This window comes from Bos javanicus, chromosome 24 (genome assembly GCF_032452875.1).
Source record: "Bos javanicus breed banteng chromosome 24, ARS-OSU_banteng_1.0, whole genome shotgun sequence".
Classification (NCBI taxonomy): Eukaryota; Metazoa; Chordata; class Mammalia; order Artiodactyla; family Bovidae; genus Bos; species Bos javanicus.
In genome coordinates, this window is record NC_083891.1 from 37,751,922 (window position 1) to 37,771,602 (window position 19,681).

A 19,681-nucleotide genomic window follows, 5' to 3' on the forward strand; every position below is an offset into this window, starting at 1 on the left:
GGTCTTGTTTGAACCTCACAACAACCCTCAAGGCTGGAAGACACTGGAACTCCATCACTACTAGCCCTGTGATAACCCCTGAGGTGGGCAAAGGCACATTAGCAGGCTGTTTATGGAGCATGATACCTCCAGGCCTGGCACACTGGTCCTGAGAGGTGATTTAAAAAATATATATATATTTTATTAAAATATAGCTGATTTACAATGTTGTGTTAGTTACAATGTTGTGTATAGCAAAGAGATTCATTTATACACATATCTACATTCTTTTTCATATTCTTTTCCATTCTGGCGTATCACAGGATATGAACATAGTTCCCTGTGCTATAGAGTAGGACCTTTGTTGTTTATCTGTTCTCTATAATAGTTGGCATCCGCTAACCCCAAACTCCCAGATCCCTTTCCTACCCTCTCCCCCTTGGCAACCACAGTTTGTTCTCTATGTCTGTGAGTCTGTTTCTATTTTGTAGATAAATTCATTTGTGTCATAGTTTAGATTCCACATATAAATGATACCATATGGTGTTTGTCTTTCTCTTTCTGACTTACTTCACTTAATAAAATGATAATCTCTAGGTTCATCCATGTTGCTGCGAATGGCATTATTTCATTCTTTTTTATGGCTGAGCAGTATTCTATGGTGCGTGTATACATACTACATCTTCTTTATCCTCTGTTGATGGGTATTTAAGTGGCTTCCATGTTTTGGATATTGTGAGGGGGTGCTGCTATGAACACAGGGGTGCATGTAACTTTGGAATCATAGTTTTCTCCAGATATACGCCCAGGAGTGGGATTGCAGGATCGTATGGGAGCTCTGTCTTTAGTTTTTGAGGAACTTCTATGCTGTTCTCCATAGTGGCTGTACCAGTTTACACGCCCACCAACAGTGTAAGAGGGTTGCCTTTCCTCCACACCCCTTAGAGGTGATTTATGTGATAAAACTGCTGGAGGAGACAGACCCTCTATCTTCTTCAGTGTTGATAGGACTTCTGTATTTTATGACTTCATAATATTTCTATTTAGAGTGCAAAAGAATGCCACCTTGAGGGCCCCAAAGTAGAAATGTTATAACCAAATTCTTCCTAGAATCATCAGAGTCCGTTTTCTCAGATATTAAAAAACAGAGAAGTTTCCTCACAAAAGGCATAGTTTTTACTACAAATCTGGCTCTTTTTTTCTGGTCTAATCCTCCTAAGATGGGAGGAAGTGGATGTCTCCAGTCCTACATGGATATTTGGGGAAATTCAAGGAAGGGAGCCTCATAAGCAGAGGGACAAGAAACCAGTCCAGGCAAGATCTGAAATTTATTGCTTGATCTTATCTCGAGTAGAAAAGAAAGGTTCTTTGTTTAAAAAAAACTTCTGGCCTATATCTGTCCTTTGGACTTCTGAACCTTTCCTTCATTGCTTTATAAAAACAACCTGTTAATTAACTTTGTGCCTGTTCGAAAGAAGTGAACTTCCTCTGAACTCTAAGGATTCTTGGTGAATTTGTAGAGCTGGGGCTCAAACAAGCAAAGGGTGATGGCTGGCTGACCTGGCGTTTTATTCTGATTTTGCTTCCAGCTAGAGGCCCACCACTCTGGGTCTTAGTTTTTCTACCTTAAAATGAGTTCTGTGGATGAGATCAGTGGTGATAACCTTTTTCAGTAAAAGGCCAGAGAGCAAATATTTTTGACTTTCTGGACCATATGGTCTTCAGCAACTACTCAGTTCTGCTGTGAAAGGGTAAAAGCAGGCACAGATAATATGTAAACAAAGGAGTGTGACTTTATGTTCATAAACTTTATTTATAAAAATAGGAAGCAGGTTAGATTTGGCCCCTAGGTTGTGGTTTGCAGACCTGTGGACTGGATGATGTAGAATTTTCTTCTATTGCTAATATTTTATGATTCAACCTGTTTTAATAGCAATACTATTTCCCTGGGAAAGTCACCTTGATTATGCAAACATCTGTTGAATATGGAGTTTGTGAGGTAGTTAAGTATTTTTCTGCTGGTCACTCCAGTGTTCCTGGAGAAGGAAATGGCAACCCACTCCAGTATTCTTGCCTTGAGAATTCCGTGGACAAAGGAGCCTGGCGGGCTACAGTCCACGGGGTCGCAAAGAGTCAGTGAGCAACTCTCCCTCGTACTCATTGCAGCATTATTCACAATGACCCAATATGGAAACAATCTAAGTGTCCCTGGAGGGATGGGTGGATGAAGATGGAGTATACAGGTCCACAATGAAATAGTTTTTAATTTTTAAAATTAGAAACCCTTTTTATTTTATATTGTAGTACAGCTGATTAACAATGCTGTGATAGTTTCAGGCACACAGCATAGTGACTCAGTCATATACACACATGTATCCCTTCTGCCCCAACCCCCCCAACCCCCATCCGGGCTGCCACATAACACTGAGCAGAGTTCCCTCTGCTATACAGTAGGTCCTTGTTGGTGATCCATTTTAAATACAGCAGTGTGTACATAACCTTCCCAAACTCCCTAACTATCCCTTCCCCCCACCCTTCCCTCCATCCTTCCCCTCAGCCACCATAAATCCATCCTCTCAGTCTGTAAGTCTGTTTCTGCTTTGTAAGTCTATTTGATACCGGATGGAATATTATTCAGTCATGAAAAGGAAGAAATCTTGTCATTTGTGACAACATGGGTGGACCTTGAGGGTATTATGTTAAATGAAATAAGTCAGAGAAAGGCAAATACTGCAGGATCTCACATATATACGGAATCTAGAAAAGCTGAGGCAGAGAATACATTGGTGGTTCCTGGGGGCTGGAGGGTGGGGGAAAGGCGGAGATGGTGATCTAAGGAACAAACTGCCAATTAGAAGATGAATAAGTTCTGGAGATTAATGTACAGCATCATGATTATAGTCAACAAGACTGTTGCATTCAAAGTTGCTAAGAGAATAGATCTTAAATGTTCTCACCACCAAAAAGAAATGATAATTATGTGAAGTGATGAAGGTGTTAGCTAACACTATGGTGATCACCACGTAGCAATACATTCATGTATCAAATCAACTCATTGTACACCCTAAATGTATACAATGTGGTATCTTTGTCTGGTTTTGGTATCAGGGTGATGGTGACCTCATAGAATGAGTTTGGGAGTGTTCCTTCCTCTGCAGTTTTTAAAAACAGTTTTAGAAGGCTAGGTGTTAACTCTTCTCTAAGATCATGGCATCCAGTCCCATCACTTCATGGGAAATAGATGGGGAAACAGTGGAAACAGTGTCAGACTTTATTTTTGGGGGGCTCCAAAATCACTGCAGATGGTGACTGCAGCCATGAAATTAAAAGACGCTTACTCCTTGGAAGGAAAGTTATGACCAACCTAGATAGCATATTCAAAAGCAGAGACATTACTTTGCCAACAAAGGTCCGTCTAGTCAAGGCTATGGTTTTTCCTGTGGTCATGTATGGATGTGAGAGTTGGACTGTGAAGAAGGCTGAGCGCTGAAGAATTGATGCTTTTGAACTGTGGTGTTGGAGAAGACTCTTGAGAGTCCCTTGGACTGCAAGGAGATCCAACTAGTCCATTCTGAAGGAGATCAGCCCTGGGATTTCTTTGGAAGGAATGATGCTGAAGCTGAAGCTCCAGTACTTTGGCCACCTCATGCGAAGAGTTGACTCATTGGAAAAGACTCTGATGCTGGGAGGGATTGGGGGCAGGAGGAGAAGGGGACGACAGAGGATGAGATGGCTGGATGGCATCACTGACTCGATGGACGTTGAGTCTGGGTGAACTCCAGGAGTTGGTGATGGGGTCCCAAAGAGTCGGACACGACTGAGCGACTGAACTGAACTGAACTGAAACGTTTGATAGAACTCTCCTGTGAAGCCATCTGGTTCTGGACTTTTGTTTGCTGTGAGTTTTTAAATCACAGTTTCTTAAACTTACACAATGTAATATGTCAATGATACCAGAGTAAAACAAGTATTTTTCTGCATCTTCTCTTATTTTTCTTTCTCCATTATTGAGTGCCTACCATGTGTATTATAAATATAAATTACTACCTTAATGTCATTTTGCTCAAGATCTTGTGTGTTTAGGGTTTGTTGTTGGGGGTGGGTGTGTGGGGAGCAGGCTGTATGGAGGGTAGGATGAGGGAAGGTAGGTTCAGTGTGGTTTTCTGTACGGGATGGCTGACCAGGTGTGATGACCCAAACCTGTGAGAACTCCCAGAAGTTAGCCCTGACCTCAGGTGCTCTACAGGGTAACTGCTTCTGTATATGGAGCTGGGAGAGTGTGTGAGGTTAAGATTATGGAAAAGCATGTCTCTGTTTAAAGGAGAATGTGACTGCTCTTGTTGGAAAAATCAAACTGGAAATATGTGTTGTGATCACTGTGGCCCCAAGCCACACTCACAAAGGCAAGCTGTGTTGAACTCCCTGCTTGAGGACCCTGGCTGTTTGCCCAGGAGGATGCTCTGTCCTGGACCCTTGCTGCCCTTCCTGGGGGCGCCATGAAGGACAGGAGACCAGTTCAACCCCATTCATTTTTAAGAGCTTCCCCTAATGAAAAGAATATAGCACACCAGCCAAATATCAGGAGCAACAGTGTGGCACATGCTTACTCTTCATAAAGTCACATTATTGTTACATAAGTCTTTCTTGAAACTCTTGTAATGTACCAAAGGAAATATCTTAAAAGACCAGAGAATCATGTATCATGATAGCTTGCCTATTTTTGTGAAAGAGTATTATTTTAACTCAAATATTATATTGGCTTTAAAAATAATAAAAAGCAGTAAGTGTTTATTTGAAGGGAGATGTTTTAAATAAACACTTACTGCTTTTATTATTATTATCCTCTGTCTACACCCACTGACCCTCCGGCTTCTGTGTGCTGCGTCACCACTGCAAAGGACATATTTTGTGTCCTTTCTGACCACGTGTATGTGTGTGTATCTGCATGAGCATGTCCATCGATGATGATGCACTGTTCATGCTTATCCAGACTCTTGTGTCACCAGATTGAAGTCTGTCTAGCTGCAATGTGGCAATGCTTTCGATAGATCTTGAATGCTTAGCATAGGAAGTAAAAAGAAATCTCATCCTTAAACACATCCAATTGCATTTGTATATTTCACAGAAGGCCAGCTGAATCCAGTTCTCCGAAGTGGAGGTTTGGGTCTATTTCTAGCACCAAGTTCTACTTTTACCTAAAGTACTCAGACGATTGAGGTAATGGTGCTTGTTTTCCCACAGTCATGAGGCTAACTGATCACTTAAAAATTTTACTTTCCTAGTGTTAGTTGCTCAGGCATGTCTGATTCTTTTCGACCCCATGGACTATAGCCCACTGTGCTCCACTGTCCATAGGATTCTCCAGGCAAGAATTCTGGCGTGGGTAGCCATTCCCTTCTCCAGAGGATCTTCCTGACCCAGGGATCGAACCCAGGTCTCCTGCATTTTGGGCAGATTCTTCATCATCTAAGCTACCAAGGAACAGTACCTGTAATCCTCACCAAATAGTCCAATGGTGCAATGATTATATAGGAACTTACTTGAATCTCTTAGGTGGAGAGATATCTGAGTGCTTGAAGCAGATAATAAAGGGAGATAATATAGGACTGTATCATAGTTAGATAAACCAAAATGTCAATTAACCAAAAGAAGCATAACTATACATCACTCCCCAACTCAGTTCCTAGTTGGCTCTGAGTCTCCATTAATCCCTGGTCATATCACCAGGGGCTCCTTAGGGCCCCTTGGAGCCGAGCCCATCTTCCTGACTCTCCCACATGGCAGCAGACATTTCTGTGGACCTTTCTTGGTGGTTTCTTTTTGCTCATATGAGGAATGGACAACACTGGAGGAGAAAAGCTTAATAGTCTAGTTTGCTAAACATCTGAACCATTTAAAATGGGCTGACAAAAATCAAAGACAGAATGTGGATTGTTGTGGGGGGAAGTTAATAGCTATTAACTGCAGTTGACAAAAATGAATTGTTTTTCAGACAAAGGGAAGTTTAGGACATTTAAAATCTATTGTAAATGTCCAAGAATAATGAGCAAAGGCGAAATCTATGTCACATCCTACTGAACACAGATGTAAACCTGACCTATGTGCACAAGGGAAATGGTTAAAATTAGAGCAAAGTCATTTCCTGATTAACACAGATGAGTGCATGCTTTCAAAAACTAGTAGGTCCTATGAGAAGGCAGATTTTCTATGGAAGGAAACCAGTAGAAGAAAACATATTAATAATAGCACTGACATCATCATGACAGAGAGAAGGAAAACTCTGTGTATATGTGTGTGTGTGTGAGAGAGAGAGAGAGAAAAGGGGTAAGAAGGAGATACAGGAAGTATGACAGAAGTAGAATTAAGGGCACAGAACCTTATTATATCCTAAAATGACTTTTTTTTTAAAGAACAAATCCATGGTATAGATAAGCTTTGAAAAGTGATATTAGAATTCTAAAGGCTTTACTTAGAATCTATAATAACATTTAGTTCTTAAACTGTTTGCTTGTTTTTCTATGACTGTAAGGACGATATAATGTTGACTTGGATGACGAAGGGTGACGTCACCAGCTGTCCTGTACACAAATCTGGTATTTTGTGCTTCACCATTCCCCATGACAAGTTCCATCTTCCTGCCCCTAACCCCCTGCAGCTGCAGCCAAGCCTGGAGTCTCGCTGCCCTGACGGGGCCCAGGACTTAGGACAAGGCTCCTAGAGCCCAAGGTGGAGCGGATGTTGTCAGCTCTGTGGGGTTTTCATTGACTGCTCCCTGTTTTTGGCTGTTCTCCCACACAGGGCCTCTGGCTAAAGCCTCTCCAATTCTAAATTGAACAACACAAGACACCCCCACCCCAGGCCCCCTTCACCTCCTTCTCTGATAGGCTTGTCAGATTTAGCAAACACTGCAGATGTCACAGATAATTCTGTAGTGTAAGTAGGTCCCATGAAAGATTTGGGATATACTGACACTACAAAATGATTCACTATTGATCTGAAATTCACATGTAACTGGCAACTTGGATTTTACCTGGTGACCTTATTATCTGAGCTCTGGAAACCCTCAGCATACCTGGGAAGGGTCTTAGAAAGGTCAGAATAGGGTATTTGGGGCAGGGTGTTCCCTTTTCCTTCCCTCGGCCCTTCTGGGCAAGGATCTGAATTTTGCATATTTAAGGAGCAATTGCAGCACAGGAGAGTAGCTGGTGAGTGATGAATCTGCTGTACAGAGAACAGATCAGACAGGGCTGGGGGGAGGTGGGTGGGGACGGGGCGGGGAAACAGGGAAACACCAAAGACGAAACTAGAGACACAGCCACACCTTCAAGCTACACTTATTGCACAGATGTAAACACGCACAAATATGCCCGTGAATGAATTTAAAAATGTGTTCATTTCCTGAACCAACTTTATTTAACTTATTAACCTCGTCTGTGGCTGTTTGTGCAGAATCTCCTAGTGAGCAAAAACGCACACCTTCTGTCTCTGGTGGGAATCGGCCACCCAGGGCCAGAGGTGCTGGGATACAGTGGGTCAGCTGAACCACGGTCTAGAAGCATCTCTTCCCTAATCCTGAGATACTAATTTGCCTTGGTCCAGAAGGAAGACCTGTTGTTTAACCTTTAATGGCTTTCTTGCAAGTAAGATGAGAACCTATTAGTTCCCAAGCCAGCGAAAGTTCTAAGCTGAATGATAATTGCTGACATTTGAGGCACCTAGAATGAAAACTGAATAGTTTAGCATAGATTTTTCCTTCTAATTAATTCATCATTTATCTTGACTCGATGTGATGATCTTTTTTATCGAACTAGTCTTTATTAGAGTAATGCTAAATTCTACCAAAGTTAAGACTAGTTACAATGGAGAGGATTTTCTTCTTGGACCCAAATGTTATTTTTTTAAAAAGCACCCTGAAACCCTCCAAAACAATACATACACTGTCACACACAATCCATGGCTATATTCCTATATAGGTCCAGTGTCATGGAAACCAGCTAATCTCTTCTGTGCCTCTCTGATGAAAATCTGATCAAAAGACAGTGTAGTGGCATAAATCCAAACTCAGTTTAGAGTGCAAAGGAGGTGCTGGGTGCGTATAGATAGTCAGGAGGTCTAAAATAAAATGAAATAAATCTGCCTTTGGGTATAATAAAAGAAAACATAAGTTGTGCAATCAGTGTTACTGCATCATCCATTTCTTACTGTCTCACAATGATAGTTCAGGTCTTTCGGGAGAGTCATTTTGTGTATATCTTGGGATTTTAAAAGCTTTCCAGCTCTGCGATGCTCAACAATCAGGGTGTCTGATTCGTGGAGACGGTCATAGCCCTGAACGGGAGGGTCTGCTGATGGAGCGCAGGAGTTGGGTGGGATGAGAGTACTGGCCCTAGGATGCTGTGTGGGCACCTTGGGAACATCTCCCCCTGTGCTGTCTCCCTTGGTCCCCGAGTTGCAGTTTCCTCTGGTGATTCCGGAGACGCAGATGGAGTTAGAAGGGGGTGCGTGACTGTGGCCGGAGGCTGGGATGCCTCGCGGGGAGTGGGTGGGGTCTGGTGACCGGAGACTGTGTGACACCCGCGAGAGGACCACGTGCAGTGTCTGGGGACAGTTGAGGCGCCGCCTGGGCGGCGGGGGTGGTGCGCGGGGCTGGCTCTGCACACTCACCCGTGCTGCTTTGGATGGTCCTCACGGTGGTGGTGGTGCGCGGCGGGGAGGAGGACCGCAGCGACACGCACTCGTCGTCCTGCGAACAGCCCTTCTCGATGGCTCTCACATAGCTGTGGCTCCGCATGCGGAAGCAGCCAGGCATCGGCAGGTCCAGGGCTTCCACCGCCTGCGACTCCAGCTCGCTGAACACCGACTCGCACACCGACTCGAACTGCCCGTTCACCTCCATCTCGCTCACCTGCAGGGCCAGATGGGACGTTAGCAACAGCTCTTCCCGGGGAGAAGCCAACTCGCCCTCTGAGCATCTCCAAACCGCATCCCCGAGAGGAACGCCCCATCAGATAGCATTAAATTCGAACGTATTTTTAGCTCCTCAGCAAAGAAATCAAACCAGTCAACCCTAAAGGAAATTAACCCTGAATATTCACTGGAAGGACTGATGAAGCTTCCATACTTGGCCATCTGATGAGAAGAGCTGACTCATTGGAAGACTCTGATGCTGGGAAAGACTGAGGGCAGGAGTAGAAGGGGACAACAGAGGATGAGATGGTTGGATGGCATCACTGACTCCATGGACATGAGTTTGAGTAAGCTCTGGGAGTTGGTGATGGCCAGGGAAGTCTGGCGTGCTGCAGTCCATGGGGTCACAAACAGACACACCTGAGCCATTGAACAGCAGCATCCTTGCAGACTAATGGGGTGGTATCTAGCTTATAGTCAGTTAAATTCTAAAGAAAGAGAACTTTGTTTTTAGAATGCAAGGAAGCATGGTGTTGGGAAATCATTCCTCCAGCTCATGCTGAGGTGTTAATTTTCCTTTATCCCTTCTCCAGCAGATATAAATGCAAACCTAGGGGCCACTGTTACAGCCCACGGTCAGAGTTCATGTACTTCAATGGGGCAATTTTTGGCACAAACGTTTTAGAAGCTAGTATTTTTATTGTGCCTTTGGAAGTGATTAGTTCGTCAAATAATTTGTGTCGACTGGAGTGTAATTTAGTGCAAAGTCTAGAAACAGGCCCTATATTTTCTGGCAAGATATATATATTCTGCACAAAAATAGGTCAATCCAGATATGTCAGTCTTGAAAGACACTATTATTGAGATTTTCAAACTGTATCAGTCAGTTCAGTTCAGTTCAGTCGCTCAGTCGTGTCCGACTCTTTGCAACCCCATGAATCGCAGCACGCCAGGCATCCCTGTCCATCATCAACTCCCGGAGTTTACTCAGACTCACGTCCATCGAGTCAGTGATGCCATCCAGCCATCTCATCCTCTGTAGTCTCCTTCTCCTCCTGCCCCCAATCCCTCCCAGCATCAGAGTCTTTTCCAATGAGTCAACTCTTCGCATGAGGTGGCCAAAGTACTGGAATTTCAGCTTCAGCATCATTCCCTCCAAAGAAATCCCAGGGCTGATCTCCTTCAGAATGGACTAGTTGGATCTCCTTGCTATCTAAAAAAGGTTCACTCTTCTCAATAAAAAGCTGATATGGTCCACAAATTGTTTTTAAAATCTTCCAAATAAATTGTTCCCCCTTTTGAGGAATCGGTGTTTATTAACTTATATTCCTCTGTATATAACTTACCCTGGATTTGAATACCACATTAAAAAAAAAAAAAGCCAGACCAGGTTGTTTAATCGCTTAGTTGTGTGCAACTCTCTTGCCACCCAACAGACTGTAGGCCTAGTTTTACAAATGACTACGTTTTTTCATACAAAAAGGTGATTCTTTATCCAGCCTAGACACACATATAGGTCAAGTAGCTGTAGATGGCTTATAAAAACAAAGAGCGAGCCCCCAACTCAGCCCCAATTCTTCCTCCCCAGAAGAACCATTTTCAATTCTTCCAGGTGAATCTTAACGGTATTTGCATCCATATTGCCAGACACATGCTTATGTGAATCTCCTGATATGTTCAGAGACCTCTGATAACCTCTTGGTTTCCTTCCTGCCCTTGAAACATCTGTCTGGGTGCCTCCTACTACATACAATCTATGGCTGCTAAGCCCACTGCTGTGCTGGGATCTCCCTTCCCCATCATTCTGGGGGTACCTTTCATTATCCAACTTGTGGTGGTGCCCCAGTTCCCCTTTCCTTGTTTTATTCCCTCTTTTCAGTGGAGCACATCTTCTAGTGCTTTCTTGGGAAGGCAGCCCCCTTCACATTGTTGGCAATATCTGTACCACCTCCACCGTTAAGGGAGAGCATGCTTGCATTTAGAGTTTTAGCTGCATCCCTCCTCCTTTCAGGTATTTCTCGGCTTCTCTCCTTGTCTCTTAGCCTCCATGTGTGCTAGAGACTGAGAAAACAGATGTCTTTCTCACCTCTGAGCCTTTCTGTGTGTGCTGGTTTGCCCCATCCCTTCTGGAAGCTTTTTAGGATTTTTTTTTTTTTTTTTTGGTCCTGAGTGATCTAATGTTTCACCATGGCATTCATTCCCTGTAGGGATCTTTGTCCATTCATTATACTAGGTACTAGGCCCTCCCAACCTGCAGATTCATATCTTTCAGTTCTGGGACCATTTCTGGGACCATCATTTCATTAGTAATTGCCTTTCTTTTGTTTCACTGCTCAGATTTTAAATTCATTTGGATTTATTTTTTTATCTGGTTTAATGCCGTGAGTGGGACTATAGAGAAGGCTGAGTGCTGAAGAATTGATGCTTTCAAACTGTGGTGTTTGATAAGACTCTTGAGAGTCTGTTGGACAGCAAGGAAATCAAACCAGTCAATTCTAAAGGAAATCAATCCTGAATATTCATTGGAAGGACTGGTGCTGAAGCTGAAGCTCCAATCCTTTGGCCACCTGATGCAAAGAGCTGACTCACTGGAAAAGAACCTGATGCTGGGAATGACTGAAGGCAGGAGGAGAAGGGAACGACAGAGGATGAAGTGGTTGGATGGTATTACTGACTCAATGGACATAAGTCTGAGCAAATTCCAGGAGATAGTGAAGGACAGGGAAGCTTGGCATGCTGCAGTTCATGGGGTCGCAAAGAACTGGACACGACTTAGCAATTGAACAACAATGCTGCTTCTACTATATCATGGCAATTCACTTCTATTCTCTGAGCCTCACTTTTCTCATCTGTAAAATGGGTATAATAATACCTACCTCACAGGGATGCTTTTAAGGAGAAAAATAAAATATACAAGTGAACATTACTAGGCACATAGTAGGCATTCCATAATACTAGATATTATTTTATATTCTCTGAGGTTCATAAATTAAAAAATGATCTTTCTTATGCATGTGTGCATGTCTGTAGCCTGCCAGGCTCCTCTGTCCATGGGATTCTTCAGGCAAGAATACTAGAGTGGGTTGCTATTTCCTTCTCCAGGGGATCTTCTAGATCCACAGATCGAACCCACGTCTCCTGCGTTGGCAGGCACATTCTTTACCACTGAGCTACCTGGGAAGCCAATCTTTCTTACAGTTGATATGAAATTAATGAGATAATACGCAAAGCTTATAGCATATGTCAGGTAAGTGATATATAGTAACTATTCCATTCTTCTCATTTCCATTATTACTACCACTATTATTGGCAATATCATTGCCACTAATACCCCAATTCCAGCAGATATTGAAGAAACTTACGAGTTAGGAGTCAGGACACCTAGGTGTTCTAGGTTCTGTCACTGGCTAGCTGTGTGCTCAAAAATGCTTAAGTCATCTCAGTTTACATTTCTGGTACAAATACAATGAAGGGATAGTTTACGTCAAAAGTCACCACTAACCTCCTGGTATTACCATCAAGTACAATAACTGCCCTATCACATTTACATTTTTAAAATGGTGTACAAACCCAAACATCACTGGACAAAATATATCTGTGGGCATCTAGTTTATCATTCTAGGTGAAGATGTTTGATTTGGACTTGAAATAAATTGAGAAGTAAATTGGGCTAATTTGGAAATGAGAGTTATTATGCCAAATATTTTTTAACATGTGACGTTCTCAAATTCTTCTCAAGTCTTACTTTAAAAGCCCCTATTTTTTAGATGTGTATATAGGAAAAAAAAAGTAGAAAGGGAATAAACATATAAAAAGATGTTTGTTTCTCCTCATAATCCAAGCGCAATCTGTTTTAAGGGATATTTTATTTCTATAAGGTATGAATGGCGGAAACAATTTAGTTATTCTATACCAATTTCTTACAGCATTTTACTTTGATCTTTCTAGGAGCCTTTGATGAATAATATATCAGGTTTTAAGAAGGAATAGGATATAATGCACTTAAATTCTATACTATTAGAGCTGCTACTGAAGATCTAGAAGAGAGAGATCTCCAGCACCACAACCACCAACTACTTGTTGAAAAGCCTAGAATATATGTAGTGGGATTACTTAGAAGAAGAAATCATTCCCTTTGAATAATGACAATGCTGGGATGGTGACAGAAAATTTGAAATCATCCTTCCTGATACTCTGTTCCTTGAAAAATGAATATGATACTAGAAAAATGGTGTGTCATTAGGAATCCATTTAGGGTGGCTCTGCTTCCTGTATTTTACTTCAGGCGAAATGATCACACCACTGAATTGCAGACTTGACCCCCACCAGCCTGGATCAGGGCCCAGACGTGCTTCTTCAGTGATTTGTCGACATTGTACTAAGTTGTCACCAGAAAGTGACACTGTCTCAAGGAAGGTCAGATTTGTGGCGCAGGGACTAAAAGCAGGCAGCTGCATGAGTGTGCGTCCTGATGAGGAAGCTCTCCTGCTTTAACCATGTGAAGTTATGACAGCAGTGGGTGTGTATAAACATTTCCAGCAAAATATTCTAATCCCATGGATGTATTCTTCAGGTGTGACACCGGAGAGTTATAGACTCTTTTACAATTCTGGAAGGCTATGTGACCACGAGCCTGTCCAGAATAAAGATCAGTTTAAAGAAGTTTTAAAAATTATATTGTTTATATTGAAAAAAAGTAAGAACAAAGCAAAGTTCAAGTTTCACCAAACGAGACACCAAATATTTACCTAAGAGTTGGGATAGTGAGCCTCACTGGACAGCGGTAGCTGGCACAAATAGATATGTGTACTCTTGGAGATTTCTTTAAGGAAATGTACAGCGGGCAAACATTGGAATCCAATATGCCAACTTTTCCTGACTTCCACCCTACCCTGACATTGGAGCCTTGCTGCCTTTGCTTTTCAAGGATACATTTTAGCAGGAAGCTCTATTTTGATGGTGGGGACAAAATGAGAGGCGTGATCCTATTTCAAGGTCTTACTCTGATAGATCAGAGACACTTCAGGGCTTAGCCTACCATTCAACACCACCGCCTTAGCATCTTCACCGTTACCACCATCGTTAGCCTCATCTCTACCACCACCATCGTTACCACCACCCTCATCACACTCCTCAGCACCATCACCAGCACCATCTCCATCAACACTGTTGCTGCTATCAACAGCAGCAGCAGCATGACCATCACTACCACCGGTAATATTAATTCTCACCTTGGTGATCACAAAGTCTTTCAAACTAGCCTCTCTGCCTCTTCAGGCTCTTTCTCATTCTCTCCAATTTTCCTACAATTAAATTTTTTTGGGGGGGTGGTTGGATTAACTATCCTTCATCAAAGTTCTGATTGTCTGTTTTGCCTGCATAAAAGCTGAAGTTTTAATTAATCTTCAGTCAGTCTCCCTCCTAATGAATAAGGTCCAGTCCCCTGGGCCCTGCATGGAAGGCTGTGCATGAAAGATGCCTCTAAGACAAAATTCAGAACAGATTGCCCATTGCTGCGGCTACAAGTATTCTGAACTCCAACCACACACTATTGCTTGCATATGCTTTGGGGCTTCCAATGTGGTGCTAGCGGTAACTGCTTTAGGCCAACATTTTTCAAAGTTCAGATATATACTACTTTAATAAATACTTCTTTATTAATACATTATTTATTAGAATCACCTGGAATATCTGTTAAAATGTACATTCCTAGACCCCATGCCTAGAAGCACTCTCTTTAGAATCCTGGGCACTGAACACTTTTTTTTTTTATTCTCTTGGGTATCTTGTTGACAATTTCATGACCACAAAGTCCCATTTAACTTTTGGTTACTTACATATCTTACAGGGTGTTTATAAGGATTAATATTATGAACATATAAAGCAGTTGGCACAGTGCCTGACCCAGTAAAGTTGGCTCTTATGGCCAATTCTTGTCCTGCCTATCTCAGTGTTTTTCTGGTGTTCAAGTAAATAACATTTGTTATTTATTTTTTGGTATAATCTCCATTAAACTATAAACTTTGGGGGAGCAGGAATGAGGCATTATTCACCACTGAATAACTTGCAGAATCTAGCCCAGTGTTTTGCTCAATAATATTAGCTGAGTTAATAGTATAGTGCTTTTTAAAATAATTAATTAATTTTTGTCTGCTCTGGGTCTTCGTTGATGTTCACGGATTTCAGCAAGTGGGGGCTGCTCTCTAGTTGCCGTGCTTGGGCTTCTCATTGTGGTGGCTTCTCTTGTGGAGCACAGACTCTAGGTACTTGAGTTTCAGTAGTTGTGGCTCTTGGGCTCAGTAGTCTGGGTGCACGGGCTTAATTGCTGTTCAATCAGGGATTGAACCCGTGTCCCCTGCATTGGCAGGTGGATTCTTAACACTGGACCGCCAAGGAAGTCCCAAGTATGGTGCTTATTTAAAAAAAACTGTGATAAAAATTAAATTTAGAACTCCTAAACATTATTTCCAAAAAAAAACCCCCAAAACACCCTTTTTTTGTCTTCCAGAAGAGGCGCCTCCTGCTCCTCTGGTGGCCCCTGAAAGCTGCAGTGTCCACCCTCCAGGAGTCCTAGGTTTAACCCTCCCTTGGGTTGAGGCAGCCTAACCCCTCCCATATTCTCTGGAGGCACTGAGAAGCTTTAGCTGAGTATTTCAGATGCAGTATTAAGTCAACTTTACTGAGTCTTCATCCCTAATTCTGGGTACCAGTTCTTAGAAGTAGACTTGTCTTAAAACCAAGACACAATATTCACCTAGGACCCAGCTGAAATAAACAGATCACATCTCATTTCCCAGCCTTTGTTCCTGTTTGATGACTTGCTTAATACTTTTAGGATTAGACACTGCCTAGGTTTTGCCAGTGACGTCCACCCTGTCCTTCCATCCTTCAAATGTCTTTGCAACTGAAGCCTCATCCATCAGCTCCTTAACGATAAATGTGCCGGTGCAGGCTGACTGCTAGAGAGTTTCCTCAAGGACTCCCGCCACGTGCTTTACCCCAGCTGCCCAAGGACTCCTCTGCTGCTGGTAGGACTGTTGGTCCCCAGCGCCGGCTGTGGCCAGTCACAGGCAGCATTTAGACTGGGCCCCTGCCCGACCCACCAGCATCACTCGGGGGATGTCAGCCTCCTCGCGTCACACCCCCTGGGTTTCCCCAGCTCCCCCGTGCAGTTCAGTGCCCATGGCCGCGGGGCTCACCTGGCTGATGGTGCTCATGGCGCGCATGTAGCTCTCGTTCCTGGAGCGGAACTTCGGGGACGTGAGCAGTCCCGCAGGGTCAAGGCTGTCGAGGCTTCGGTTGATGGAGACCTCACTGACCGCCCTCAGGTAACTGTGACTCCGGATCTGGAGTTTGGGGGAGTGCTCATTGGAAATCCTGGAGGAGAACAACGGAGAGTATGCGTCGAGTCCTGTTCCACCGTGCAGCCGGGAGTAAGACAGGGCAAGTTCCGACTGCCATTGCCACCCTACATACTGGCGCGAGTAACACAGATGCCCTCCCGTGCATCCCCCGTGGGGTCTGGGAAGAAAGCTTTTGATGGGAAATCATTGAGAGCAATTATAATTCCTTCAGCCCATGAAATAATGTCCTCAATCACATTTTCCTAGACATCCTAGGGGGCATCGTGTAGCTGCCATGCCTGCCCTAGAATCCTTCCCGGTTGTAATTTGTGAGCTTTCCCTTTGTACTCATTTCTCTTCTATGCCATCTTCTATTTTATTTTTTATTGTGGTAAAAGTCACATAATATATAAAATGCACGATTCAACCATATTTAACTGTGCACTTCAGTGGCACTAAGTATATTCACATTGTTGGGCAACTCTCACCATCATCCGTCCCCGAATGTTTCACCTTCCTAAACTGAAACTCTGTCCCCAGTAAACACTAGCTCCCCATCCCCACTCCCTCCCTCCCCATCCCTTGATCCCCCCTCCCCTCTACAGCTGAAGCCCCTGGCATCTACCCTGGCATCTGACTATGAATTTGACTATTCTAGGTATCTCACATAAGTGGAAGCAAACAGTATTTGCACCTACTGTATACTGGAATGCACTTTTAAGGTTAGCTTAATATATGTCCTACAAACAAGATTGTCCTTTTTTTTTTTTGGATTTTCTACTAGTGGCAAATGGCAAATGGGTGTCTGCCTATAACTCTATCAATATCTCTATCCATCTTTCTATCATCTGTTTAATCTTTTCTAATTTAGTTGAGACTTAACAGTGAACAAAACTTAAATTTTAGACGTTAACATGTGCACATCTCTAAATCTTGATATCCAAAGACAAGTCTTACATACATTATACTCGTAAGACTATTTCCCAAGATGCATTTTAAAATTATAAAAGCAGAAATTGTACTTCTCAAAAAGCCAAGCTATCCAGAAGTGCACAGAGCAGAAAGTGGGTCTCCCCTTGTTCCTGCTCCAGAATTCCACTCCCCTGGAAGAACTACCCATACCAACTTGCTGTATAGCCTTCCTTATCCTTTCTGTACACATAAAAACAATTGTTTTAGTAATTAAAAATTTTTTATTGAAATGTAGCTGATTTACAATGTTGTGTTAGTTTCAGGTGTACAGCAAAGTGGTTTAGTTATATATTCTTCTTTATACACTATTACAAGATACTGAATAGAGTTCCTTGTGCTATACAGTAGGACCTTGGTTTATTTTTTAAATCTATTTTATACACAGCAGTTTGTATATTTTAATCCTAAACTCCTAATTCATCCCTCCTCCCCTCTTTCCCCTCTGGTAACCATAAGTTTGTTTTCTATGTCTGTGTTTTTTAAGTAATTTTTGAAGTTTGTTTTTGTGTGGGATTCAGGGTGATTTTGTTTCTTTCGTTATTAAATTAAAAAAATTTGCTCTAATATTGTCTGCAATTTAAAAAGTTGATAAGGAGAAAGATGTAGGCCCAATAAGCTTCTATTATTTATAATTTTTCTGGAGATCATAGCTAATGAAATTGGAAACGAAAAAAGAAATAGAGAATATAAATATTCTGAAGAAAGAGAGAAACTTTGAGTATTTATAGATTATACAATTAATTCGCTAGAAGACAAAATCAACTGAAAACTTTTAGAACTAATAAGAGTGATTGCCCAAATAGTTACATACAGGGTAAAAACAGAGAAATCAATAGTTTTTCTATATACTGCCACCACCAAATAGAAATTTTAATTTAAAAATCCATTCAAAATGATAAACATAATAAGTTGAAGCTATGAAAAAGAGGTGCACCAGAAATTTTTGAAAAAGTAATAAAAATTTTTGAAAAAGTAGTAAAACTTTATGCAAGGCTTAATAAGCAAGTCGTAAATAAAAACAATTTTCCTGGATGTGAAACTCAATATTGTAAAAAATTTTAGACTTCCTAAATTAATTTATAAATTTAATACTTGTTGTTCAGTTGCTAAGTGGTGTCCAACTCTTTGTGACCCCATGAACTGCAGCATGCCAGGCTCCTCTGTCATTTCCTATCTCCTCTGTCCTATCTTGAGGAGTTTGCTCAGACTCATGTCCATTCCCAACCCAGGGATCCAACCCAGGTCTCCTCCATTGCAGGCAGATTCTTGACCATCTGATCACCAGGGAAGCCCCTGGTAAATTTAATACTAAAAGCTAAGGATTTGATTAGTGGCCACTTTTTGCAACTACACTGAAGGAGGGGCCAAATTAGAAGAGATCTGGAATTTAGCATCAAAATCCTTGTGTATTTTACTAATACAAAAGAGAAACTGATTGTTCTAGCAGTGTTCCCTATGGATCCTAAAAGTAGCTGCCAAACATAAAAATACCTCTGCCAGATCAGGCAAGTATTTTGCATGCATTATGTGCCATTATGGAGATCCACCATGGAAAGGAAAGGAAAGTGAAGTCGCTCAGTCATGTCCGAGTTTTTGCAACCCCATGGACTGTAGCCTACCAGGCTTCTCTGTCCATGGGATTTTCCAGGCAACAGTACTGGAGTGCATTGCCATTTCCTTCTCCAGCGGATCTTCCCGACACAGGGATGGAACCCAGGTCTCCCGCATTGTAGACAGACGCTTTATTGTCTGAGCCACCATGGACCACTTTATAAATGCTCGTGCCAAAAATCCCTGTCAGAAAACAAATACACTGAAGAGTAAATTTTCCCATTGAGATCTCTTCTAGGGAAAGAGAGCCTTCGCTAGAAGCATTTACAGCCCAAAGTTCACTTCCACTAGAACCTGAGAGAAGACAAATGTGTTTCTTTGGCTATTTTGTAGCCTGACCCAGAGCAATGGTATTGCCAACATAAATGATGCTGCGCTTCCAAACAGTTATCAGGGCAGCATTGGGGGCAGCTGTTTCATAAATGGTCTACATTCAAAAGAAGAAGTGAAAAGCTCAGTGTTTTGAACGATGAGTGTGTGTCTGCTGGCTGAGATGGAGAAATGAGGCATCCTTGAAACAATCATTCACTCCGGCCACTCGTTATGAAATAAAGCATAATTCCAAACTGGAAAATCATTCAGAAGATATCGAATAGTTCTACTTTGGTGAATCATTCCTGATGAAACAACACCTACTTTAATGATACACGAAATATAAGGAAATGAGCTCTTTGATCTTGTCCACTTAGAGAGTAGAGCCCACAGCTCTCATCATAAAGGGTACGGTGCTCCTGAAGATGAAACACTCATGAAAGAAACACCAAAAGAGAATGAGTTGATTATCAACTCTAGAGGAAGTTGATTTGCTAAGTAGAAAAGGAATGTGCATATTCAGAAACATTAGCTCTTAGATTAGATTAATGATCGAT

At 42.2% G+C, this 19,681-nt stretch overlaps 1 protein-coding gene across 19 annotated transcripts in view; it reads right to left on the reverse strand.

Moving 5' to 3' along the window:
• DLGAP1 (DLG associated protein 1) overlaps positions 1–19,681 on the reverse strand; it is a 784,377-nt gene that overhangs the window by 138,198 nt on the left and 626,498 nt on the right. For all 19 annotated transcript variants that reach the window (XM_061399853.1, XM_061399852.1, XM_061399850.1 and 16 more), the window contains 2 exons: positions 16,086–16,263; positions 8,644–8,884 (listed from right to left, as the gene is read on the reverse strand). In XM_061399853.1, the coding sequence (XP_061255837.1) occupies positions 8,644–8,884; positions 16,086–16,263 (419 nt within the window). The remainder of the gene's footprint in view (positions 1–8,643; positions 8,885–16,085; positions 16,264–19,681) is intronic.